Source organism: Arvicanthis niloticus, chromosome 2, assembly GCF_011762505.2.
Source record: "Arvicanthis niloticus isolate mArvNil1 chromosome 2, mArvNil1.pat.X, whole genome shotgun sequence".
In the NCBI taxonomy this organism is placed as follows: domain Eukaryota; kingdom Metazoa; phylum Chordata; class Mammalia; order Rodentia; family Muridae; genus Arvicanthis; species Arvicanthis niloticus.
Window position 1 is genome coordinate 134,191,763 of NC_047659.1, and position 26,722 is coordinate 134,218,484.

Genomic DNA, 26,722 nt, shown 5'->3' on the forward strand with positions numbered 1-26,722 from the left:
GCAGCGCCTTTAATCCCAGCACTTGGGAGGCAGAGGCAGGCAGATTTCTGAGTTCGAGGCCAGCCTGGTCTACAGAGTGAGTTCTAGGACAGCCAGGGCTACACAGAGAAACCCTGTCTAGAAAAACAAAAACAAAAAAACCAAACCAAACCAAAAAAAGCCCACCACTGCCCAACTAGCCTGGAGCTGTCTGAGGCTGCAAGTACTACCCTTGCAAGTACTGGGCTGACTGGGATGCCTGGTTGGTAAAGCACTTGCCTTAAATGTTCAGGAACCTTAGTTCAATTCCCAAAACTGGTTGCGGTGGCACATGTTGAGGAGGCAGAGACAGGCCAGTCTCTGGGGCTTTCAGGCCAGCCAGCCTAACCTATTTGGTGAGCTCTGGGCCAGTGAGAGACCCTGTCCTGAGGGAGGTTGCTGCAGAACCTACTTCTTAGCCTTCCTAGGGAGTGAGGAATGAAGGTGCTGGCTTAGAACTCCCCCTCAGCCAATGGTAAAGGGGCTGTTCTCATGGACGCTTAACTCTGGCAGTTCTGCCCCTGTCCAGAGTTAGCTACAGATGCCATTGAAGCTCTTAATGGCTCCAGAACAGGTTGTCATAGGTGTTCAAGATATGTCCAAGAGTGCTGACCGTGGATGAGGACTTGCAAGGTACCACATGGTGGGGTGTTGGACTAAACACACTCCCAGCTTTGACAAAGTGATGGTTAAGTGTCCAATACTGTTTTACATCCTATAACCAAGCCGAGATAGATGGTTACCGGCTGCCAGAGATCATAATCAGACATCAGAGCTGATTTTGACACAATGACAGAGGAAGAGGTTAATGACTGTCCCATACAAAGAACCTCATCAGTGCTGGGACTTTGTCCATTGCAGTATCACTAACATGTGACCCACATCACCTGCTCTGTGAAGTGATTGGATGAACACATGAGATCAAATGACAACGATCTCAAAAAGGAGAATTAGTTCATAGAAAAAGACGTGGTAAGACATAAGCCACTGTCCGTCACTGGGTCTAGTAGGGTGGGCCTGTGAGTCCAGCTCCTTGGGATCATGAAGTCCAGACCTTCCTGGGCTCCAGAGTGGGCACTAGGCCAGCTTGAGTAACTGCTTCACTCTAGAAAGGAGACCGGGGATACGACACGAGGCCCTAGGCTCAAGCCCTGGACCCACAAAAAGAAAAATGTTAATTTCGCTGATAAAGCAGTATAATTTTTGAGAAATGTGAATTGGGTTGGAGAGATGGCTCAGCACTGACTGCTCTTCCAGAGGTCCTGAGTTCAATTCCCAGCAATCACATGGTGGCTCACAACCATCTGTAATGGGATCTGATGACTTCTCCTGGTGTGTCTGAAGGCAGCTACAGTGTACTCATATACATTAAATAAATAATATCTGTTACCCACTGAGCTGTCAAATACTAAATGGACAATAACATTTAGTAATGGAGAGAGTCCAAGGTTCTTTTTTTAAAAAATGTTTTCTTTTGTTTGAGACAGAGGATCCCTGTGTAACCCTTGGTGTCCTAGAACCGGTTATATAGACCAGGCTGGTCTTGAACTCACAGATATCTGCCTGCCTCTGCCTCTTGAACGCTGGGACTAAAGATGTGTACAGCTACACCTGGCAACCGGAAACTTTTTAAATATAAATTTTCCAATTGTTTTCCTTGCAAAGTATTTTGGAAATTCTTGTTTGCATGTTGTATACACAGCAGGTTCTTTCTAGAAATCTGCTCTTCAGATAACAGAATCCAAGTGCCCGAGCATGCATGATCAAGGGTCCTGTGCCATGCGGTGCCCACTGCGGGAGTGACAACCTGGGTTCCAGTCCACAGCAGAGCAACTGAACCGGCCGCAACATGTTCACTACACAGAGCACTGCATAACTATTTCAATCGGGAGCTGCAGATCTGTGTCTCCTGACTTGGAACAATTTCTATGGTGTGTTATTTAGTGGGAAATGGTTTCAGAAAATGATAGATTCCTTTTCTTAGGAAATGAACAAGTACATTCTTTAACGTGTAGAATGATACCTAGTGGGATGTCATGAAGGGGGAAGAGTAATGATAGGTAAAGGAAGAAAGACGTGGGGATAGAGACTGCTCCCTGTGAGCACAGACTGCTCACTCTTGTAGAAGACCCAAGTTTGGTTCCCAGCAGGTCAGTGTGCTCCTAGCCACCTGTAACTCCAGCTACAGGGAATGCAGTGCCCTCTTCTGGTCCCCAGATGGACACTACATTCATGAGTGCATACCATATACAGATACACAGAATTAAAAATACATCTTATAGTCAGTCAATGGTGGTACACAGCACCCCTTTAATCCCAGTGCTCTGAAGGCAGAGGCAGGTGGGTCTCTGAGTTCAGGACCAACCTGGTTTACAGAGCAAGCTTGAGAGTAGCCAGGGTTACACAGAGAAAACCATCATGATGACGATGATAATGACATCATCATCATCGTCGTCGTCATCATCGTTGTCATCATCATCATCATCTAAGGCTGTAGAGATGACTCAAATGTTGAGGGCACTGACTGCTTTTACAGAGGACCTGGGTTCAATTCTCAGCACCCACATGGTGCTCACAACTGTCTGTAACATCAGTTCCAGAAGATCTGACACTTTCACACAGACATACATACAGGCAAAACACTAATGCACATAAAATAAACATAAATAAATCATATAATAGTAATAATATAAAAATAAATCTTATAAAAGAAAAAATATTATGGGAATAATGTTCACAGCATACTATTATGGGGAAATATAAAACAGAGACTGCATGCTTTCCCTGGCAGAGAGAACTTTAAAGATACCAACAGGCTAGGACTAAGATGAAAATATAAATGTACAAATGAAAATATTGATTTAATTCTGGAATAGGGCAATGGATTATTTTTGGTTTGCAATATTTCATATCCATATGAAGTGTCTGTTTGATATAATATCTTTATTATATCAAACATGTTCTGCAGGGACACTAGAGAATTAAGACACAGGATTTTGAGTTGGGGGAGATGGCTCAGTGGGTAAAGTGTTTGGCATGCAACTCTGGATACCCCAAAGCCACATAAAAACTTTGATGAGGCAGTGTGTGTCTAGAACTGAGTGTTCTTCAGTACAAATATTGCTGTATAAAAAGACTCAAATCATGTATCTTGGGTGTCTTCCTCAATCACTCTGCACCTTATGTTTTTGTTACTATATTTATGTATTTACGTGTGTATATATTTATTGTATATGCTTAAGCAGGAGTGACACTACTGGGACATGGACTTTAGAGGACAACTTTCAGGAGTTGGCTCTCTTTTTTCCACTATGTGAGTCCTGGGAATCGAACTCATATTGTCAGGCTTGGCAGCAGGCACCCCTACCCATTAAACCATCCTGCCGGCCCTGTACCTTACTTTCTTCCCGAGACAGGGGTTTCTCACTGAACTTCGATAGAGCTTGCCAATTTGGTTAGACTGGCCCGCAAGTCCTGGGGAGTCTCCTGTCTCTGGCTTCCAGCACTGGAATTACAGACACACACTACCTCATTTTTGTTGTGGTTTGTTTTGTTTCTTTGATTGTTTTGAAACAGAGTCTAGCTAGGTATCCCTGGCTGGCCTGGAACTCACAGATATCCACTTGTTTCTGCTTCCCCAGTCATAGGGTTAGCTGAGGATCTGAATTCAAGTTTTCCGGCGTTGGGAGCAAGTAAGTCACTGACTGATCCGTCGTTCCAGCCAAACGTCAAGCAAATGTCGGGGTTTTATATTCTGGATTCCTTGTGACCTCTTGTGACTCACTAGTTTCTGTTGGTCCATTGAGGAGGGGATCAAATGTGGGTGTGACGAGCTGGAGGTGGGAACACAGGACTGTCCTGGGGACTGGCCAGTGCAGGCATGGCCGAAAGGACTTCTTTATATTCTGACTCCTGGGGTTCTGGTCTGAGTCTGCTTTTCCAGTCTCTTGCTCAGCCCTTTTCCAAAAACACATCTTCTATCTATGTTGAGGACATTGTGGGGAGCAAGAGGGGGCTGGGCAGCAGAAGAAACTCCTTTTTAGATGAGGGTCTCAAAATAGGTCTCCCTAGGAGACACCATCTGTCTTAGACCAGGCTAGGGAAGAGGAGGCCAGTGGGTAGAGTCAGGACACAGACAAAGCTCCAAGGCAGGAACAAAGAAAGCCTGACACCTGAAAGTCCCTAGTGAGTGGGCACCAGAGGGGGAGGCCCACAGTAGCCAGGGTGTAGAACACCTGGAGATGACAGCGGGGAATCTGAGTCACTTCTTCTTCTACCACCAAATCCATCTCTCATGGCAGATGCCACAGTCCGAGAAAGCTGACGTCCACATCTGGACGCCACACATCTTGCAGCCAGGCCAGCAAGTCATTTTAACCAGAACCCGACAACATTCGGTCAAAGCTTCTGTCAAAGTCCTTTCTGCTTTGTTGACTCTTGGGTTTTCCAGACTTCCCGTTGTGTTCTTTCCTAGGTGCCTCAGTTCCCCTTGACAAATCCCAGCCCAACACTGGTGAGTTATAGGGAAATATGTGGGAATCCCAGAAAGAGAGCTCAGTCATCTAGTGGGGATGGCCAGCCATGCAGCTACTGGGGCCCAGGCAGGTGGGTGCCGAGGGACTCCTTTCATCTCAACAGCCTGGGATTTATTCAGTAAGTGCCTCGTCAGCATGCATGCAGGCCGGGCTGGAAGGCAATAAAAGATGGATGCGCTGGCTAGTTTGTTGTTGTTTTTAAGATTTATTTACTTATTTTATATACGTGAGTACACTGTCACTGTCTTCAGACACACCAGAAGAGGGCATCGGATCCCGTTACAGATGGTTGTGAGCCACCATGTAGTTGCTGGGAATTGAACTCAGGACCTCTGGAAGAGCAGTCAGTGCTCTTAACTACTGAGCCATCTCTCCAGCCACTGTTTTTTTTTTTTTTTTTTTGTCAGCTTGACATAAGCTAAAGTCATCTGAAAGGAGGGAACCTCAATTAGGAAACCGCTTCCATATGATGGGGCTGTAGATAAGCCTGTAGGCCATTTTCTTAATTAGTGATTGATGGGGCAGGACCCCGCCCATTGTGGATGGTGCCATCCCTGGGATGGTAGCCCGGGCTCTACCAGAAAGCAATCTGAGCAAGCAAGCAAGCAAGCAGCACCCCTCAATGGCTTCTGCATCAGCTCCTACCTTCTGATTCTTGCCCTGTTTCCTTCCTGTCCTGGCTTCATTTGAGGATGAACAGTGCTGTGGAGGTGTGGGCCGCATTAACCCTTTCCTCCCCAACATGCTTTTCTGGCCCTGCTCTTTCACCACAGCAATAGAAACCCAGACTAAGGCAGTGACTAAGACACCAATCCCCTTCTCTCTAGGAATCAAGTCAGATGTGAGGAAGGGCCATCACAAAGGTGATGGAGCGGAAGTTCTGCTAGGAATCAGCAAGATCACAGGTTCTGTGTTGTGGGGAGTCAGATCTCCCCAACAGGCGTTACTAAAAGAGGCAGAGCTGACTCCACACCCACTAGCCACAACCCTGGTTTTCTCGTCTCTGCCCACTTTAATTAATAATCCTGGGGAGGGTGGGGTCTTTGGTTTTCCTGGGTACCACAGAGTGTACAGTTGAAGGGAAAGAAATTAATGGGGGCCCAAAGGACCTTGTGGAGATTGAGGGCAACTGCAGAAGAGGGGTGCGGGATGCTGTCTTCCCTGAGGTCTTCCTGGCAGGGGACAGTGCCTCTCTGGGCAGAGAGAATTGGATAGGGCAGACATGGCAGAGCAGCTGCACTGGATGCTTGTGTTCCTGGGAGCCAAGTGAACAATGCCACAGTAGTTAAGCCTGAGTACTTTTCTGAGCTTTTATTTAAGCAGACTGACTTCTGGGTTGAGAGGGTTCTACTGCAGTCTCCAGGTGGTAGCATGGAAGAGAGGAATGTTAGAATCTAAGCTGGCTATCCTGTCAGAGAACTGTCCAGAGGGAAAACCATGGGAATCACTCACTGCCCCTCAGGAAACCAACACTTGGCCACCGCAGCGGGGGGGGGGGGGGGGGGGAGAGGGGGGTGTCAACCGGCAGTGAGAGCTTGCTTTGCAGAGGCCAGCCACTCCATCAGAGCTATCTGACCTCTCCTGCCTCTTCCTTTACATGAGCTAAGGCTCATCCCCCAGCCAGTCCTTTCTGCTTGCCTGCTTTGTATGTCTAGCTGACAAGATTCTTTCTGGCTCAAGTCAATCCTTGGCTGAGCAGGGAAGATGAAATGAGATTTAAATTGAGTTTGAGAATAAAGCATCAAAGGACGGAGGTTTAACAACACAGAGAGATCCAAAAGTAATGCAATCTGCCCAAAATGTCATTAAGGGACAGAAAAGGGAAACTCGGCTGAGCATGGCTGGAGGGAGAGATTAGTGTGAGCGCTTCATTATCGTGCCCCCGTGGAGCTGCCTCAACGCACTGGTTCCACAAATAAACAGAATAATTGAAGTACAGCAGGGTGGGGCTGACTTGGAGAGTGAGTTTGGGGAGGTGGGCGTGTTCACCCCCATCGGCTGTGGTGGGGGAGGAGTTCCCAGAGGAGGTGCACTGAACCCCAGCACTGAAAAATGAGGTGACAGGAGGTAAGGGGACAGTATTGTCAGGTGGAGGTGACAGTGTGGGACATGAAGTGAAAGGCTGGTTAGAGATGCAGACTTGGAAGCCCAGGGCTGGGATGGTTTCAAGGAGCCACTGCAAACTCATTGTGAAGACCAGGCTGGCCTCAAACTCACAGAAAGTCACCTGCTTCTGCCTTCTGAGGGCTGGGATTAAAGGCATGAGCCACTCTAACTAATATTCTTTTTATTTTTCTTAAATAAAACTTTGTTGTAATGTATTTGCAAATAAAAAAAAATCATGTAGAGAGATTAGTCAGACCCAAAGCCTATGCATCTCCATGAACATTTGACAGTTGGCAAAGCCATTCTAAAGCTGTGGAACTTCACAATGGATTTTACACACACACACACACACACACACACACACACACACACACACACATTCAGGGTTTCTCTGTGTAGCCTTGGCTCTCATGAAACTAAAGCCTAGACCAGACTGGCTTCAAATTCAGAGATCTGCCTGCCTCTGTCTCCCAAGTACTGGGATTAAAGGCATATTCCACCATCTCCTGACCTATTAATTATATTTTAATGAACTTATCCACCATAAAAAACCCCTGATAAATGCATGACAAAGTTAAAATATGAAAAACAATTAGCTCTATATTATTTTTTCATCAAACATGCCCACAATACACCCAAATACACCCATATAGACATATATACACACACACATACATATGCACACACACACACACATGCAAATGTACATGTAAGTACAGTATAATACACATAGGAAAGGTTCAGGAATCAGCATACATTAAGTGTTGAAAAGACAGGATGCAGGTTAAAGGCTTGTGAGCGGAGTAGGACCCTTGGGTACCAGATGCTGTGGATTCTGACCTCCAGGCTCCAGGCTCTTCAGCCATGCACCTGCCCCCTGCTTCTCACAAAGGCCACTTCCTCCAGGATCTGGAATCCTGAATCACAGGATTCCCTCTTCCTTCTTCCCAGCGTCCCTCGCCCTACCTCTATTGCTGGACCCTTCCCTTGATGGAAAGCTGACAATTGCCCCCTCCCCTGAAAGCGTCTCAGTGCCCCTCCCCCTCCTTGTGCTCTTCTCAGCCCAATATCCTTCCAATCCTTCCCTGGGCCTCACCACAAGCGTCTCCTAGGGATGTGTGTGTGTGAACTGAAATATCTTCCCTTTATCTTGTCTGGTCTGCACCCCATGGGGCAACCCGAAGGCTACTATTTATTCTTTCACACATTAATTTAAGATGCTTTAATTGCTGCTATGATATGTTTTATGTAATATAATTAATGTTTTAATTCTGTTGAACTGGCTTCCCCCAGGCAGTTTTGCAAAGGGCCCAATTTTGAAATCAAGCAAATAAGGAATAAGCAAAAGCTGGGGTTCTCTAGCAAGGCTCCTCCCACCCCCACCCAAGGCTCCTCCACCCCCCCCCCACCCCTGCTTCCAGGAATGAAAACCAGACTTGTTGTCCAAAGGGGATTAAAAAAAAAGGGAAAGACAGCTTCATTTTCTCCTCATCCTGGATGTCTTTGGGTGGCTTTAATGGAGGCTCCTGGGTCCTGACTTGAGTGTTGCTGGCCTTTTTGTATGTGGCCAGCATCCTTTCTACACGGGAGGCCACTGTAGCTTGAGGTCAGTATTGAGACCACCAGGGTTGTGTCTGTCTGGCCATCTTCTTTGTGACGGGGGGTTGTTCCTGGGGTGAGGATTGACAACCTCTTCACACCCTCACTGTGAGCCTCTGAGTTAGGACAGGGGCAGAGGTGACAGGACAGGGGGACTCCGGAGCGAGAAGCAGATAGTATAGTGGATGGGGACTCCTGGTGGAGAAGCAGATAGTATAGTGGAACCTGAGCCCCCAGGTGTGCTCCTCAGTCAATCATCCGGCCCTGTGCTTCTCATAAAGGCAACTTCTTCTGAGACTCTTAAATCGTGAGTGATGACAAATGAAGCAAAGGCTTTGTGGTGGCTTGACTGAGAATGGAATCCACAGACTCCTTTGTTTGAATGTTTGTTCCCAATTAGTGGAACTGTTTTGGAAGATTAGAAGGTGTGGCCTTCTTAGAGGAGGTGTGGCCTTCTTAGAGGAGGTGTGGCCTTCTTAGAGGAGGTGTAGCCTTCTTAGAGGAGGTGTGGCCTTCTTGGAGGAGATGTATCACTAAGAGTGAGTGGGCTTTGAGGTTTCAAAGGGCCATGCCAGGCCCAGTCTCCCCCCACCCCTTCCTGCAGCTGGTGGCACAGGATATAAAGCTCTCAGCTACTGCTCCAACACCATGCCTGTCTGCTTCCCACCACGATGATCATGGACTAGCCCTCTAAAAGTGTAAGCAAGCCCCCAATTAAATGCTTTCTTTGTAAGAGTTACTTTGGTCATGGTGTCTTCATAGCAATTGAACAGCATGTAAGGCAGGCCCCAAGCCTGGGGTTAATGTAGCACGCCTTTCTTCCCTGGCTTCCTTTTTCTTTGCAGCCTGGTCTCTCAGCATGGCTTGGATGCTCAATTTGGGGATCAGCATCCCAAGTACCATCTATTTCAAGTTCCTGGGAGGGGACTGAGATGGGGAACTCAATGCATCAGACACAGAGTTTGGACCAGAACCCAAGCCATCCTAGCTGCAGAGTAAATGTGAACCCTGGTTCAAAAATGATGGTGGTAGTGTGTGTGTGTGTGTGGGGGGGTATAGGGTTAAAGACTGTGCTCATGAAGTCTAACCACCTAAGTTTGATATAGGATCCCATGTGGTGGAGGGGGACAACTAACTCCCCTAAGACGTTCTCTGACCCCCATACACTCCAAGAGGGGAGGGGGGAAGAGGAGAAGAGAGGAGGAGGGGGAGGGAGAAGAGGAGAAAGAGGGGGAGGGGGAGGGGAAGGAAGAAGAGAAAAAGAGAAGGAGAAAGAAGGGGGAGAGGGAGAAGGAGGAAGAGAGAAGAAGGAAGTGGGGAGGAGGAGGAGGAGAAAGGGGAGGAGGAGAAGAAATATGAATGATGAATAATAGTGGGTGGTACTGGGGGAGACGACACTCAGGGTAAAGTGCCTGCCATACAAGCACGAGGACCAGAATTCAGATCCTTGCTCCTGAAACCCGCCCCCCTTCCCCCTGAAAAGTTAATGGAGGAATAGGGAGTGTCTCTAGTCTTCTAACATTTCTCAAGGGGCCTTTGATCCTACGAAAGGCTGGTCCATAGGGTAAATGCCTGTCTCCAGACTCTGGATGGAGCTGAGATGGAATAGAAGTTGGTGGAGACACCTGAGTGGCACGCATGGATGAGAGGATGGGATGCTGCCCCCACTCGTGGGAATTTCCTTCTCAAGAAAGAGAAACTGAGCAGGGAACTCATTTCCTTGAATCGCCTCCTTGCCCTTCAACTGTGGTCTTTCCCGTTTTCTGAGTTTGCGGTGATGCTGGGGACTTCCTTAGACCTCTCTGGAGATGCTTTCGGTTCTGTAGAGATTCCCGGGTGGGTATTGGGGGGTGGATAACCAAGAGTGTCCCTGTGGCGCGCCCAAATCCCTTCTTCCCTCTGTTCCCTTGCAATCAGGAGAGTCCTTAGCCCTGATAGAGGTGGCTTTTGAGGTCCTGCGGGGAAGGGGTGGGGGTGGGGGATGTAGAAAAAGGGCTTCTCTTGGGACCACGTCTTCTCCCGCCACCATGGAGCCCATCCCTTAAACTCTTAGGGGCAATCAGACTCCTGGGAAGGTCCTGGGGAAATCCCTGCTCAGTGACTAGCCAAAGGCCCACCGAGATTGGTTCCCGAAGGTCCCGCCCCCTTCCTGGGCGGGACTCTTAGCAGGGACTTTGGAGTGACTTGTGGCCTCGCTGGGAGCCCTGTGATCTGGCTGCTTTGATCTCGCCCTGCAATGGTGCCTTTGCCTCGGCTATGCGCGCTCTGGGGCTGCTTGTTGACAGCGGTGAGTGGCTTCTGTTCTAACCTCCGAGGGGGTTAGGGCTTTGAGAGTGAGTGATGGAAAGAGGAGATAAGGTTTCGGAGATGAGAGATCTTCCTAGTTGATTTGGGAAAGGCGGGAAGCGGTGAATAGGATGGGCAAGATCTCTCGGGTCTTGACTTAAAACAAATGAGGTGGGCTGCCCCTCATTCCTCCCAGAAGGTTGGGGTTCTGTTCCACATAGTCCACAGAGGCTGCTTGGGGAGGGCATTCCTACACAGCGGTGCCTGGACAGCTTTATGTGATCCAAGCCTTGGCTCAGGAGCTGGCTACAGAAACTGGAAAGGGTTAGCAGACAGGAAAGCCTGGCTAGGGGAAGGGGCGGGTCTGGCCTGTTTCCTGTCACTTTCCCATTGTCAACAGATGACTGCCACCCGTGGTTATCTTCTCCTTGCCAATTGGGCCACTTTCTCCTAAGGAGTCTTGGGGGAACAAAGCCCCAGGTACTTTTTTGGTAAGAGGTAATTTACTAACCACCAAACCGGTACTGTAGCCAAGCCGATCTAGAGAAGTCTCCAAGTTTGTGCCTCTGCCTCTTGAACTTAAGATGGTGCAAGAGGCACCTGGAGGATGAGGAGGAAGAAGAGGGGGAGGAAGAGATGGAGGAATAGCTTTGGAACCCAAGAAAGCATAAAGAGACCAAATTAGGTTTCTCCAGGCACCAGAAGGGCTCAGACCAATCAAGCACATCTCGGGGATTTTCAGAAGTCAGCCCTTGATTCACTTTTGGTTTAAATGTATTTCTGCAGTTCCTCATTCTGGAGTCTGGGAATCCCCTGACTACCTGAGTCTCATCCCCTCTCCTCTGGCGAGGCTCCCCTTGCTTTCAAGCTCGGTAGATTCTTTTCAGTTGGAGACAGGGACTTAGGTATTTTAGGGGCTTTGACTTGTCTATGCAGGACGGTGTCATGTTTCAGGACTGGCTTTCTGCAGCTGGGACAGTCAGTGCCTTAAGCACGTACCTGTCAATCAGCCAACATCACCTATCCCAGGTTGGCCTCAAACTCATGACTTTTGAGAATGACTTTTAATTTTTTTCTTTTAATTTTTTAAATTTTTTTCTTATTTTACAAACATGCATGGTTTGTATATATGCATCTGTGTGGGAACACACGTGTGCTTGCATGTGGTGGCCTGAAGTTCACATCGTGAGTCATTCTTGGACACTCTCCAGCCTTACACATCAAGACAGGGGTCTCAGTCAAACCCAGAGCTCCCCATAGGGCAAGTCTCACTGGTCAGCTTGCTCGGGGATCCCCTGCTTCTGTCTTCTGAAGCCAGAGTTACAGGGAGGCCACTACAAAGACCTGGTGTTTCACGTGTTTTCTGGGGACCTGAATTCTGGCCCACACATTTATAAGGCAAACACCTTAAGAGCTCACCCATCTCTCCTGTCCTTGAATCTCTTGATCCTCCTGCCTCCACCTCCCTAGTGCTGGGACTACAGGCATACACTGCCATGCCCAGTTTTATGTGGCACTTAGAATGGAGCCTAGGGCTTCCTGCATCCTGGGTGGTCATTGTGCCAACTGAGCTACATCTCCAGCCAGAGTGTAGATTCTGACATGTGACCTGCCAAGGAACACTGTCACAGGGATTTCAGTCACAGGAGAGGAGCAGGAGTGAGAGAATTTACTAGTTTTCATTTTTACCCTAAGCCAGTGGTTCCTTTCACAGAAGTCGTCTAAGATCATCAGAAAACAGAGATATTTACATGATGATTCAGAACAGCAACAAAATTACAATTGTGAAGTAGCAAAAAAAAAAAAAATTTTATGGTTGGGGGTCACCACCACATGAGGAACTGTAACTGGCCACAGCGTTAGGATGGTTGAGAACCACTGCTCTAAGCAACCACCTTTAGGGAGACAGGACGCAGGAAGAGGGTGGATGAGGGTCTTTGGGAGGGACGAAGGAAGAAACAGAGGCATGATGAAGGCTAGTCTGGACCACCTGAGAGCAGAGTCTGCCCTTGTAAGCCCCAGTCTGGGCTCCAGGGAGGGGCTGGGCCCTGACAGAAATAACAGGTGCTCTTTCCTGAGATCTTTGTACATGGGGTGTGAGCGAGACTGCCTATGGCCTTCATTTGATTTCTCTCAACATCTCTGTTACACAGATGACCAAAATGAGACTCAGAAAGGGGAGGAGTTATACACAAAGTCTCTCAGCGTGGATGTGAATCTATGTCTGCCTGACTTCTGAGCCTGCCACTTACATGGCAAGGGGTCGCCAAACTGTGGCCCCGGGACCTTTTGTGGAGGAAGGACCAGTGCTTTGGGGGATGGAAACTGGGGCTGATGAGGCATCAGAGGGAAGGTGTCTTTTTCAGAGATGCCATCGAGGCTGTCTGCTGTTCTAGAAGGAGGGTGGGAGTGCTGCCTGGAGATGATGCCCCATTGGGGGAGGTGCTTTCAGGTATATTTTATTAAGTGATTTGCTCACATACCCAGGTTGAGTGAGAGCTCTCAATTTCCTGGATTCCAGCAGTCAGACTGTTGCCAGGGAATAGGACACTAGGGCAGACACCCATCATCTACGTGTGCTGATGAAAGCTACCATTTCCCGAGCATTACCCTGGCAGACTGCCAGGCCACGCACCTGTGTTCTCTCACAATCTCCTAGTCCAGCCTCCAGGGCAGGTGTTATAATCCCATTTTAAAGGTGAGAACACAGGGCTAGAAAGATGGCTTAGTGGGTAAGAGCGCACGCTGGCTGCCAGGCTCAGTTCTTAGTAGCCACATTGGGCAGGTACATAAATACAACAAGAATAATGAAAACAAGTCTTTAACGACAAGGAAACACAGCCTAAGAGACGCAAAATAATTAGTCTGGGATGGATGCAGAGTGGTTTGTCCTGTTTTCAAACGAGGGCTCCACACAACCCCTAACCATGGTTGTTTCTAAAACCTGGCTTTAAGGAGCACACATACAAGCCAGAAAGAGAGCGCTCTGCCATTAAGAGCATGTGCCACCCTTGCAGAAAACTGGAGTCAGATTCCCAATCTCCACATTGGGCTGCTTGCTCGCAGCCACCGGCAGCTCTAGCTCCAAGGGATATCGGATTCCCTGTCCTGAGGGTGTGAGTGAGGGTACCTGCACTCACACATGCACATATTCATATATCTACCTATAATCAAAAATAAAATCTGTGTCTAGAGAGATGATCAGAACATTTATTGCTCTTGGAGAGGGCCCAGGTCCGGTTTCCCAGCACCCACATGTGGCTCACAACCATCCTTGACACCAGTTTCAAGGAATCCAGTGGCTTCTTCTGATTTTCAAGGGCACCAGGCATGCATGTGGCACCTATTTAGACTGCAGGCAAAACACTTGTTCACATAAAATAAGAAAATCTAATTTTTTTTTAAAGTCTTGAAAAACAGAAACAAAACAAAACAAAACCCCAAACCCTCATCTCAAACCTCATGGTTAGGATCGTGGCTGAAGCACTCACCGTACAGGCCTAAGGGCCTGGGTTCATCTCGGAATCCATGTTAGGTAGTATGTGGTGGCAGAAGTCTGACATCCTAACGCTCCTACTGTGAGGCAGGGGGTGAATCTCAGGAGTTTTCAGAGCTAACTGGGCATGTGCAAGCAAGAACAACAAAAAGGCCATGCCTGTTTTAAACAAGATGGGAGTCAATACTGACACCAGTGTTACCCACTGACCTCCGCACACGTCAGTCACAGTAAGTGCATGCTCCAAGTCACAGACAGGGCACTGCCTGTGCACACATACACCAAAACGCAGGCCCGCTTCATAGTTCTTAAAAAAAACCTTTCACACTTTTAAAAAATTTAGTTTCCATTACACTTACAAATTATATATTATTTGTGTGCATGTACACATGCGTGCTTGAGTACCACAGCGTGTGTGGAGGTCAGAGGAAAACTTATGGAGAGGAAGCCAGCTTTTCCTATCATGTGGTTCTTAGGGACTGAACTCAGGTCATCAGGCTTGGCAGCAAGAGCCTTTACCAGCTGAGCAGGAACCTCTCTCTCTCTCTCTCTCTCTCTCTCTCTCTCTCTCTGTTTTGTTTGTTTATATTTTTCTTTTTTAAAATATTTTTTCAAGGTTTTTTTTTTTTTTGATCTAGTCATTCATTTTATGTGAGTTCACAGTCACTGTCTTCAGACACCAGAAGAGGTTGTGATTCCATTACAGATGGTTGTGAGCCACCATGTGGTTGCTGGGAATTGAACTCAGGACCTCCGGAAGAGCAGTCAGTGCTCTTAACCGCTGAACCATCTCTCCAGCCACCCCCCCCCCCAAGTATCGTGCTTTAGGAGTTACCTACATTGTCTCAGGGGAGAAGCAGCAGAGAACTGAGCAACAGGCAGGCTTATGTAGAGTTTCCTGCGGAGGGACTTCTCCAGGGTAGAGATTTTCAGGGTGGGAATAGGTGAGGTTTCATGCTCAGGGATTGGTGGGTTTTCATACTTTCCCCCCAATAAACTATGAAGTGGGTTCAGACCTTTCCCTTATTATTCTTTTAAAAATACTGTTTTGTTTTTATTTCACGTGAATTGGTGTTTTGCCCTGCATGTTTGTCTGTATGAGGGTGTCAGATCCCCTGGATCTCTAGTTACAGACAGTCGTGAGCTGCCATGTGGATGCTGGGAATTGAACTCGGGACCTCTGAAAGAGCAGTCAGTGCTCTTAACCATTGAGCCATCTCTCCAACTCCTAACAATTCTTTTCTTATTCATTTAAAACATCTATCAATCAATCAATCAATCTATCTATCTATCTATCTATTATCTATCTATCTATCTATCTATCTATTTATCTATGTGTATGTACATATACACACATACATGCACAGAGGTTAGACGCTAACTTTTGTGAGTTGGTTCTCTCCTTCCGTTATGTGGGTCCTGGGGATTGAACCCCGGTTATCAGGCGTGGCAGCAAGAGCCTCGACTGACTGAGCCATCTTGCTCCTTAGTTTTTCAAGTCTCTGGAGCTAGATCATAGATCATGACTTTTTTTTCTTTTCCTTTTTTTTAAGACAGGCTTTCTCTGTGTAGCTTTGGCTGTCCTGGAACTCACTCTGTAGACCAGGCTGGATTCACAGAGATCCACCTGCCTCTGCCTCCAGAGTGCTGGGATTAGAGGCTTGTGCCACCACACTCGGCTAGCTAATGCCTTTGAAAGACTTGCTAACCCCGTCCCCCAGAGCAGACAGAGTGAAGGACCTTGGCAAGTAAAGCTTGAGTTGAGGCTTACAAACCCTGTTGTGAATCTTTGGAGTGTATTTTTAGGGTTTCTTTTAATTTATAGGAAGTGATACTGGCTGGTCTCTTGAGGCAACCCTAGAAGATTTACAGTTAAAAGAAGTGTGTTTAAATTAGCAAGAAGCAGCTCATAGCATGGGTGGTACCCGGATGTTGCAGAAACAAATGTTAATAATGACATGTTGAGGCCGGGCAGTGGTGGTGCACGCCTGTAATCCCAGCACTTGGGAGGCAGAGGCTGGAGGATTTCTGAGTTTGAGGCCAGCCTGGTCTACAGAGTGAGTTCCAGGACAGCCAGGGCTACACAGAGAAACCCTGTCTTGAAAAAAACCAGAAAAAAAAAAAATCAAACAAACAAAAAAAAGAGAATGACATGTTGAATGCATTGAATCCCATCCCTGTGGGACCCTGTTCAGTGTTGCTCTCTGTAGAGTAATTCTTACCCTTCTGGTGGTGGGGAGCTGGGGACAGCAACCGGAAGAAGGACTGAGGCCAGCTTGAGCCGGCAGCCTCAGGACTCTGGAGGAAGAACTGGAGTTCTCCTTTCCTGCTGGGTCTTTGGGAGCACTGCGCATCTGTTCAGAAGAGTCATGCGCATCTGTTCAGATTAGAGGGTTCTGAGTTCTTGCTTTGCTAGATGGCAGAAAGACTCGGTTTGACAGCAGAGCCAAATAACAACAAAACCGAATAGACGTCATACTGTGGGGGCTTGCTTCTCTGTTTTGGATTTCCTTATCGGCTACAGCTATGTTTTTATGTCTTAGCTAACTTTCAACATGCCTGTCAAACACCCCTTCCAGTCACTCACTTCTGTTTCTAGGTCCATCTAGGACAGTGTCTTGCATGCAGTGACAAACAATACCTCCACAATGGCCAGTGCTGTGATTTGTGCCAACCGGGTAAGATGCCAGCCCTTCTGCCCCGTATCAAGACCCTTTCCCTCTTGCTTTGCTGATGGATGCAGGCCCCATGTGTGGACTGTAAACTCAAGTCCAAAATGACCCATTTCCCCCCTCTTCCTTGATGCCAGAATGCCCCAAGATGTCCCTTCCATTCCATCTTCTTTATTCATGTAGGGTCTGATATGTCCATCCCTAAGCTCCAACACCCCCCCCCCCCCCGCTCCAACCCCCTTCCCCCAGCCCCGGCTCACTGGGTTGTAACACAGTCTGAGTCACAGGATTGGCCCAACCTGCCTCATGTCCTCCTGGTTTTCAGGAAATAGACTGACAAGCCACTGCACAGCTCTTGAGAAGACTCAGTGTCACCCGTGCAATTCAGGCGAATTCTTAGCCCACTGGAACATGGAGATCCGCTGTCACCAGCATAGACACTGCGAACTCAGTGCGTGGGGCTGCCTGGGAAGGGGTACTTGAGAACCAGGTTGATATTCTTAACACTGAAGTCCCTCTGATGTTAGTGGCCAGGGTCTGTCCTGGTGAGCTGGAGTCTGGGTTGAAGGAGTTAGTAGATTGACGTCTGTATTAGGAAGAGTAAGAAAACCAGCCAGTGATGTGAGGAATGGGGTCCTTGCTGTGGCCTGGTGGGTTTTCCCATCCTTCCTTCTCATCTCCACTCAGATCAAGGGCTTCGGGTTCAGAAGGCGGGTACTGCAGAATCAGACACTGTCTGTGCCTGTAAGGAAGGCCAACACTGCACCAGCAAGGATTGTGAGGCGTGTGTTCAGCACACACCCTGCGCCCCTGGCTTTGGAGTTGTGAAGATGGGTAAGCAGCCTGCCTGGGGAAACAGCTCTGTTGGTGAGAGAGAAGAGCTGGGGTGAGCAGTCGGCCTTTGGCCTTCAGAAGTTGAGGGCAGAGAAGTTCCCACCTGGGCTGGCATCTTCCCTCCAGTTAACAGGACATGGGCTCTTCTGGATTCTGACCTTGACTCTGGGCAGCTTTCTGCTGGGTTGTGGCCTTCACGGGCTGCACTGCGCTGGGGCAAGGAGCTGAGGGCAGGTGCTTTTTCCTGCCCTGCTTGTCTACTGCCTCCTCCTGGGAGTCAGACACTGTGGTCCTGAGTGTTTGCTGATGTGTCCTCCCACATCCTCCCAGCCACTGAGACTACTGACACCTTCTGTCATCCCTGCCCAGTCGGCTTCTTCTCCAATGAGTCATCGCTTTCCGAAAAGTGTCGTCCTTGGACAAGGTATAAGGGTCACCTCTCCCTAACCAATAGTAGGGTGGGTCCTGTCTCAGTCTCTTTAGCCACCTGCTGTTCACTCCTATGGCCTCACCTACTCGTGAATGTGACCTTGTGGCTGGCCTAAGGGACACTTTGTGCAGTTTTTCTAGCCTGCTTTTGCTTAGTTGATAAAGCCTGTTGCTCTCTATCTCTTCTGAAGTCTCTTCTTAAGGCATCATGATACCCCTTCCTCCTCTTTTCAGTTCACTTTCTTGGTGTGTGTGTGTGCATGTGTGTGTGCGTGTGCGCACATGTTCATGCGTGCATGTGTGTATGCACACATGCATGTGCCAGCTATTAACTTGGCATGTGTATGTGCATGTGCATGCATGTGTGTGTATGTGTGCATGCATGTGTGTACGTGTATGCATGTGTTCGTGTGTGTATGTGTGTGCACATGTTCATGTATGTGCATGTGGGTGCATGTGTCAGCTATCCACTTGGTGTGGCGCTCCTCAGGCACTGGGATTACAACCACTTGCTACCAAGCCTGGAATTTTTTTTTTTTTTAATTGTGGGTTCTAGGGCTTGAACTCGGGCTCTCAGGTTCACGGTGCTTTCCTGAGTAAGTTATCAATGTTCCCAGGCCTTCTGGACTCTTGTGTTTGTCAGGCTTTGTCTGGGTTCTCTGACCACTTTTTCCCACCTCTCCTTGGTTGTCTTGTCTACATCTGTGGCTCCATCTCCCCCTGGATCTGTTGTTTGGGCCCCAGGTGGTCAGGTCCCACTGTTGAATGTAATGGATCACCAGCACCTCAAATTCTGTAAATCCAGAACGGGCCTCTAGCCAAGCCCTGAGCCCAAGTGACAGACAGGTTCTGGCTCCAGGCAGTCACACAGTAAGCTGCCCACCCTTGCCTTCACCTCCATGTCAGTCAGGCTTGTGAAGTCTGGTATGAATGCCTTGGGAATCCACCTCCTTACCCTCCTTACCCTCTAGCGAGTTTGTGCCTCCTCACTGTGGTGTGGTGCTGGCTCCTCATAGGCTCCTTTCCTTTGGTGTTTCCCTTGGCTGCTTTGTGCCATGTTGTGTTGTGAGCTTTTGGATCACGACGCCTCATGAGTTAAAGCATGCCTTGGCTCACTGCTGGGAGGAAGCCCAGACTCCCTGGAATGGGGCTGTGCCATCCAGCTTTGTTTCCCATCTCTTCCCCCACAACCTGCACCCTGCACTCACACCCCTGGGAGCACTCACACCCCTGGGTGCACTCACACCCCTGGGTGCACTCACACCCCTGGGAGCACTCACACCCCTGGGAGCACTCACACCTCTGGGCGCACTCACACCCCTGGGCACACTACTTTTTTGCTTCAAAGTCTCCTGTTTGGGAGAACATGTAAACACATTCCCCATTCCGTTTTTACGTTTCACATTTAATTTTTTTTTTAATGGGCAAACTTGTCTCCTCAGGTTGTTTTCTCACTACTCCTTCAGAGAGTGACAGAGACAGAGAGAGACAGAGACAGAGAGAGACAGAGACAGAGAGAGACAGAGAGAGATACAGACAGAGACGGAGAAGGAGGGGAGAGGGAAAGACGGGGAAGAGACAGAGGGACAGAAAGACAGAGACACAGAGACTCTGCTAATAAACAAACACATTGACACACTCCTCCCCCATCTGCTACACACGCACGCACACGCATGCACTGGTCTCTCCTGCGGTTGGAGTAGTACCTGCTTGCGGCTTGCACTTACAGTCCTCACTGGTGGGTTCAGCTGTGGTTCCTGGCCTGTAGTCAGATCTGCAGCCACCCCACTGCCCCACCTTAGCTGGTGCATGCTGCTGTTTCAACTTTTATACCCTTTGGGGGCCCTTCTGATCTTTGGGGACTCCTAAATCTGCCTCAGTATGTTTGAGACCCTTGGTTTCTTATTGGGAATTGGGACACCCCTTACTCTTAGGAGGCTTCAACGGATTTGTAAAGGTGCTGAGGGCCTTTGTTTCTCACACAAGGCTAGAACACGTGCTTTCTCTGAAGCCTCTTGTCCACCACATCCGGGTCTTCCTTTGCCGCATCCCTCTCAGTCCACTCCTCCCAGGATCGCCCATCCACACCTCACATCTCCAGTCCTGTCCTGCCTCGGGCTGCCCACTCTGCTGCAACATCTCCAGAAGCTGCCTGGGAGCAGCACATCCTCCCTCCAGTCAGGGCATCCGGCTAATGCCAGGGTCGCTCTCTAGCTGCCTGCAGCTGCCCTGCCCGGAGTTGCCCACCACCACACTTGTCACCATGTGACTCCCCTCCTGTCACACTGTTCTTCCATAGCTGTGTCTAACTTTTCCCACCCTCCAATGCCTTCTGATCTCCCTCTCATGGAGAAGTCTTCCCAGAAGACCCTGAAACCAGAGCTTCTTAACGGGGACCAGTTTTGCTCTCTGTGGGGCATTGGCCACATCTGGTCATCTTTCAGAGGCTGGACTTGGTGAGGGGGCTGTTGCTGGCATTTAGTTACTGGTGACAAAGATGCTGTTAGAGATTCCATGAAACGTAGGACATTTCCCAGCACAAAATAGCTGCAGGTGCCAAGGTTGAGAAGCCCCACCTTAGACCAAACTTATCTTCTCCACATCCTGACTTCTTACCCTCTACATCCCTGGCTATCCTCATTTCAATATGGCTGTAACCTTTCCTTTCTGTGGGGTTTTGTCTTTCCCTTCCCTTAATATCCTCTCTCTCTCTCTCTCTCTCTCCCTCCCTCTTTATCTCTCTCACTCTTGCTTTCTTGCTCTCTCCCTCCCTTCTTCCTTCCCTTCTCTGCATGTGTGTGTGCATGCACATACATGTGTAAACATGTGTCTTTGTGCAGCTGTGAGGATAAGAACCTGGTGGTCCTACAGGAAGGAACAAGTGAGACTGATGTCGTCTGTGGTGAGTCCAGGGGAGAATGGGCCTTGCCAAGTATTTGGGAAGCAGAGAACTGAGGAGACTGAGGCACACAGGAACACTGACTGGGGTAGGAGTGAGAGCAAGTGGCAGTTTGGGGTATAGTACCTTAGCTCCTGTCTTGGGAGCTGGATGAGTCACATCCCTTGTCTGAACCTCAGTTTCTTCAGCTGTGAAATAGGTTGACAACAGTTCCTTCTTCCCTTACTTGGGTAATGTATGTGCTTGGCATGGAATTTTGCAGTTTGGAAACTGTTGCCCCTTGCTTGAGGTTCAGGTACACTGTCACAGTGTCGCCTGGTAACCTCAGTTTGGATGCTAGGATGTGAAGCTTGACCAGCCCCCCAACCCCCAGCAATGGATTACAAACTCAGATAACAACAGAGACCAGGCTGTCATTGAATGAGTGAAGACAGAGATGGGTAAGAGAGCTAGGTCTGGTGAGTGGGCCTGTTAGCACAGCTACTTAGAAAGCTGAGGCGAGAGCTTTGTAAGTTCAAGGCTAGCCTAGGCAGCTTAGGAAGACACTGTTTCAACATAGAAACAGGGCTGCTGAGGTAGGTCAGTAAGTTAAGCTCTTGCCTGATGGCCCAGCCTCCAGGCCCAGCGTCCGTGTAAAGGTGGGAGGAGAAAACCAGCTCCTAAAAGTTGTCCTCTGACCACTGCATATTCAGCACAGCACATGTGTGTGTGCACACATCATGTACATGCATACACACAATAATAGTAAATAAAAGTTTAAATATGTTTCTAGGGCCGGAGAGGTGGCACTTGCTGCTCTTACAGAGGACCTGGGTTCAGTTCCCAGTGCCCACATCTGGCAGTGTACAACTGTTCATGACTCCAGCTCCTGGGGATCTGATGTCCTGCTGGCTCTAGGCACAGACATGGTGCACATACATACTACTAGGCACTTTCAAATATACAGAGGTACAAATAATTACAAATTAAAAACCTTATCAAAAAAAATAACAAGAGAGCTAGGGCTGGGGCTGGGTCTCAGTGGTGGAGCAGTTGTCCAGCATGTGTGGTCCTGGGCTAGACCCCCACATTTGTCTAGCATGTGTGAGGTCCTGGGCTAGACCCCCACATTTGTCTAGCATATGTGAGGTCCTAGGTTAGATCCTCACACTTGTCCAGCATGCGTGAGGTCCTGGGTTAGACCCCCAGTGCTGCAAAGTAAAAGAAAATAAAAGTGCAGTCTCTTTGCTTTTTCTCGAAGTTGCTTCCTCGAGAAGGAAGTGTGTGACTGGGATGGAGTGTGAAAAGCACTTGAGTTCATGTGTAACATTTAAGAAAATATTGTGAAGGGACAGTAAGCAAAAGAAAACATTTTGAGATGATGTGAGAAAAACAAAAATGTAAAAAACAAAACAAAACAAAACAAAACCCCAAAGCAACAACAACAACAACAAAAACCAGTGATGCACAACATGGCGAATTTTTAAATTAAGTAAGAGCTGACCTTGCCAGACGCACGACCCTGCCTGCCTTCTTTATCCTAACCTTGGCCCTGGCTCCAATACAAGTTTCTTTAAAAGCCAGGAAGCCACCTATGGGCCTGTGTTTGTTTCATTGGTGTCTGCCTCCTGACCTATGAACTGGGTGTGGTGGTACAGGCATGAGAACCCCAAGTTCAAGGCCAGCCTGAAGCACTTAGAGAGACTCTGTCTCAAAGAGGACCTACCTTTATGATTGAGGGTGTGTGTGTGTGTAACTGCGCACACCGGGAGGTGGTTGCACCCCTCACCTCTGAGACCATCTGCCCTTTGGTCCTTTCATTTGTCACTTAGAATAGCAGTGTAGACACAAGAGACACTTTATTTGTCTCCTCCACACTTCCATAGCAGATGTAACAATTCAGCACGAGCGCTGCACACACGAAGTATAGGGAAGGGTGAAGCAGGCAGGCGGGCCGTTCCTTCACTCCACAGCTGACGAACACACCAGATGGGAAGCTGGCTCCCAGAGGGGCTTATCATCCTAACTGCAATCTCCCAGGGCTGGAGAGACAGCTTGAAGGGTGGGAGTATTTACTGTGCAAGCATGAGCCAGGCGTGGCCATGCCACATGTGACTGGGACCTTAAGACTATGTGTGTAGGGGGTGGCACTAGAACGAGAATTGTAGTTTGTTACCTCACAGACTAGCTCCAGGCTCGGTGAGAGACTGTCTCAACAAAAGGTGTAATATGATGGACACATGCATCCTCCTCTGGCTGCTGCATGTGTGTACAGGTGCACACACCTGAACATACACTAGGCCCACAGACACCGTACCCTGCCCCCCAAAGATGGAATCTCTCAAGTTATAAACATTGGCAAATACCATAAAGCATCTTAAAAGTTCCCCTAGTAGCCACATTACCCGACAATGCTACTGCTTGAAAGCTCTAATATCAGAAGGCCTGAATTCTGGGAGGATACAACTGCTTTGGGCAAGGAGTGGGAGCACCCACCAGTGGGAGCATCAGCCAGTGGGAGTACCGGCCAGTGGAAGAACCCGCCAGTGAGGTCCACTCAAGTCTGTCTCTCCAGGTTTCCAGTTTCGGATGCGAGCCCTGCTGGTCATTCCCGTTGTGATGGTCATCTTCATCACCATCTTAGTGGTGTTTCTCTATATCAGTGAGTGCTGAGGAGGGGAAAGGGAGGGAGGATTCAGCCCTGCAGAACCAGCCACTGATTAATCCTGACTCGACCTCCCAATGCCCCACCCCTTCTTCCTCTTCCTCTTCTTCTCACTAGAAAAGGTGGTCAAGAAACCAAAGGATAATGAGGTAAGCCATTCCTGAGAGAGAGAAGCTGGGAAGAGTGACAGGTAGGGAGGCTCATGGCATATGGAGACAGACTCCTACTCAGTGAGCAGAGAGCTTGTATTGGATCCCTGAGTGTGGATCCAATATCCATTAAAGAAGCCTGTCACGCCAGAGCTGGTGGGGGAAGTGGACACAGATCTCCAGAGCTTGCTAGCCAACCGTGTGGTACTCCAGGTTCCAAGAGAAACCCTGACTTGGAAAATAAGGGTTGAGAGTGCAAGAAGACACAGGATGTTGACCTCTGATCTCTGATAGTGCGTACATGGGTGTGTGGACCCTCTACCCCATGCACATATGCTCAATACCACACTACACACACTACACACACACACACACACACACACACACACACACACACACACACACACACACAAACAGGTTCAGGGTCTGTCCCTGGAACATGTAGGGTGACAGTGGGCTACTCACACCCCCACCCAGCCCTGCTTCCAGTCTTCATCCCTTCTTCCTCCTACCCAATCACTTCCCCTTAGGGTGGAGCTGGGCACCACTGGCAGAGTAACGCTGGCTGTGCTTTTCCTCCAGCACTGACCGCAGGGGAAGACCCACCTTCAGGGGCCAGTAGGTGGAACCAAAGGGGCAGCTTCTCCTTCTGCTGGTGGGCAGTGGCTCTGGAAATTTCATGCCAGATTTTATCTGTCCAGTAGGGGGCAGGAGGCATCCAAGAAATCAGCTTTGGTACTCTCCCCCACCCCCATTCTCCCACCCCAGTGAAAGGGATTTGGAGGAAGGATTCTACTCCTCAGAGGCAGGATAGCTCTGTGGCTAGAGCTGACCTTGGATCTCATACCTTGGCTTCCCAGGCCTTACCCCCTGAGGCTGGACGGCAAGATCCTGTGGAGATAGAAGATTATCCCGGTCACAACACCGCTGCTCCAGTGCAGGAGACACTGCATGGGTGTCAGCCTGTTGCACAGGAGGATGGTAAAGAGAGTCGTATCTCAGTGCAGGAGCGGCAGGTGACAGGCAGCATAGCCTTGAGGCCCTTGGTCTGAGCCCTGGAACTGCTTTGGAGAAGACAGGTCGGGAGCAGGGGCCTGGCTCTGCCAACTGCTGACATTTGAAGCTTGCAAGGAGTCAAGACAGAGCCCAGTGCAGCTAACTGTCATGCCTGCTCCCCTCTTGTGACTCGACTTACCTTTTAAGATAGAGGAAAAGCTTGGGCATCGGGGGTCTGCAGTAATATCTACAGAGTGCAGCAATGCAGGACCCAGAGATATCCTGCTGGGACTTTCGCTGTAAGGAGTCATGGACACAGGAGTCCATGGCCTGAGGCTTGTGGCAATCAGAAGACACCTGATAGCCCATCAGCAGGGGACTGGCTAAATAAATCTGTAATTATTTATACAATGGGGGTCTCAGAAACACTAGCAGGTGGGGCAGAAAACAGGGAGTGGGCTATGATGAAACAGCTTTTAAAAACACACTCCAAAGCAGGTAAGATGGCTCTGTGGGTAAAGGGGCTTGCCACCCAAACCTGATTACCTGATTTTGATCTCTGGGACTACCCGGTAAAAGGAGAGAACCAAATCCGGAGGGTTGTGATGCACACATTTGACCTCCATGTGTGCTCGGCGGCATATGTGCCCATGTGTGTACATGTGGGCGTGTGTGTGCACATATCCCAAGATGGATGTGGTGGTGTATTGTAGACATTATTTAATCCTGACCCCGGGTTTCTACAGGGGCGTTACCATTTAGTTCCCGAATAAAAGACACACTCAACCTTTATATTTACAATAAGCCTTAAACAGCATGAGAGCTGGGCAGCTCCATCCTCCCCTCTGTGCTCCCCTCCGTGCTCCCCTCCATCTACTTTTCTATTGATAACCGCCAGTTATTACTTACTACTTACTATGTCTCATGTGGGTCGCTCTTAACTCCAATCGGGCAAGTCCCGAGGGCCATGTTCTCTTAAACTCATCTACCCCATGGTGGCTTCTGTCTTTTCCATTCACCTTCTTCTCCCTCTTGGTTCTCTTCCAACTTCAAGCCCAGGAATCCTAACCCCCACCTATCTCCTGCTCAGCTATCTCCCCCCACTCTTCTGCTCAGCTATTGGCTGCTGGCATCTTTATTTACCAATCAGAAATAACTTGGTGGGTGTGTGTGTGTGTGGGGGGGTGTTGGTCACTTGAGGGAATCTACAGTCCAGACTCCAGGTCTTGGGGGCCCAAACTTAGCATCACAATACACAGTGAGGTCAAACCTTAACAGTGGTGCATGCCTGTAACCCCAGCATTCAGGAGGAAGAAGACCAAGAGTTCAAGGCTAGCCTTGGATATATAGTGAATTCAGGGTCAACCTGGGCTACATGATACTGTCTCAAGAACAAACAACTTAAACAGTTGTTAAAGAACAACAACTTCTCCCAACAACCCGAACTAAGTACACAATGTCACATACCCTTCAAACAGTTTTAATATACAATATGACAACGACAGTATGTAAGCAGGCTGCATATTATATTTGAATATAGTATATATAGATACGGAAGGAAAGCTAAGAAACCGTGAATGCCTGTGTGGGTAAGATTTCCAATGAAGCCTTGAAAACCCCAACTGCAACAGTGGTCTGGCGAGATGGGTTAAGAACAGCAGCTCCTGCGAGGGCTCTTGGTTCAGTTTCCAGCACTCACACAGTGGCTCATAGCCATCCAATTTCAGGGGCTCTGATACCCTCTTCTGACATCATGGACACTGCACACGTGTGATATACCACACAGGCAGAACACCTGTACACGTAATATAAAAGAACAATTTAAAAAAAGAGAATGATGTGGTCTGAGGTGATTGGGTGGGGGTGCTGTGTTTCCAATAATGCTTCATTATTTTTCCAAGAGAATAGTAGAGTCATGTAATGCTCACGTCATTTTAAAACATCATCAAACATGTACAAAGGAGTCTAGGGGGTAGACATGCTAGGCCATGATATATCTAATTTGCTGTTAGGTTGGAAGAATTAGGATATTTTCTGAGCTTAAGTAAGCGTGTCCCCA

General features: G+C 48.6%; 1 protein-coding gene across 2 annotated transcripts; it reads left to right on the plus strand.

Moving 5' to 3' along the window:
- The first annotated feature begins 10,415 nt into the window (after window positions 1-10,415).
- On the plus strand, window positions 10,416-26,472 carry Cd40 (CD40 molecule). Of its 2 annotated transcripts, none has more exons than XM_034495285.2 (9): window positions 10,416-10,545; window positions 16,640-16,718; window positions 17,038-17,163; window positions 17,400-17,546; window positions 17,877-17,970; window positions 20,816-20,877; window positions 23,429-23,515; window positions 23,636-23,667; window positions 24,528-26,472. In XM_034495285.2, exons 1-9 carry the CDS (start codon window positions 10,495-10,497, stop codon window positions 24,717-24,719), a joined length of 870 nt encoding a protein of 289 aa, XP_034351176.1. In that variant the 5' UTR covers window positions 10,416-10,494; the 3' UTR covers window positions 24,720-26,472. The 2 variants fall into 2 exon arrangements, with proteins under 2 accessions (XP_034351176.1, XP_034351179.1); XM_034495288.2 differs by having other exon boundaries at window positions 23,641-23,667; window positions 24,528-24,679.
- The last annotated feature ends 250 nt before the right edge of the window (window positions 26,473-26,722 follow it).

Coding starts and splice junctions, on each gene's coding strand:
- Cd40 (XM_034495285.2), top strand. CDS start 10,495: ATGGTGCCTTTGCCTCGGCTATGCGCGCTCTGGGGCTGCTTGTTGACA. Junction 16,719..17,037: donor CTGTGATTTGTGCCAACCGG/GTAAGATGCCAG, acceptor CCTGGTTTTCAG/GAAATAGACTGACAAGCCAC. Junction 17,164..17,399: donor GCATAGACACTGCGAACTCA/GTGCGTGGGGCT, acceptor ATCTCCACTCAG/ATCAAGGGCTTCGGGTTCAG.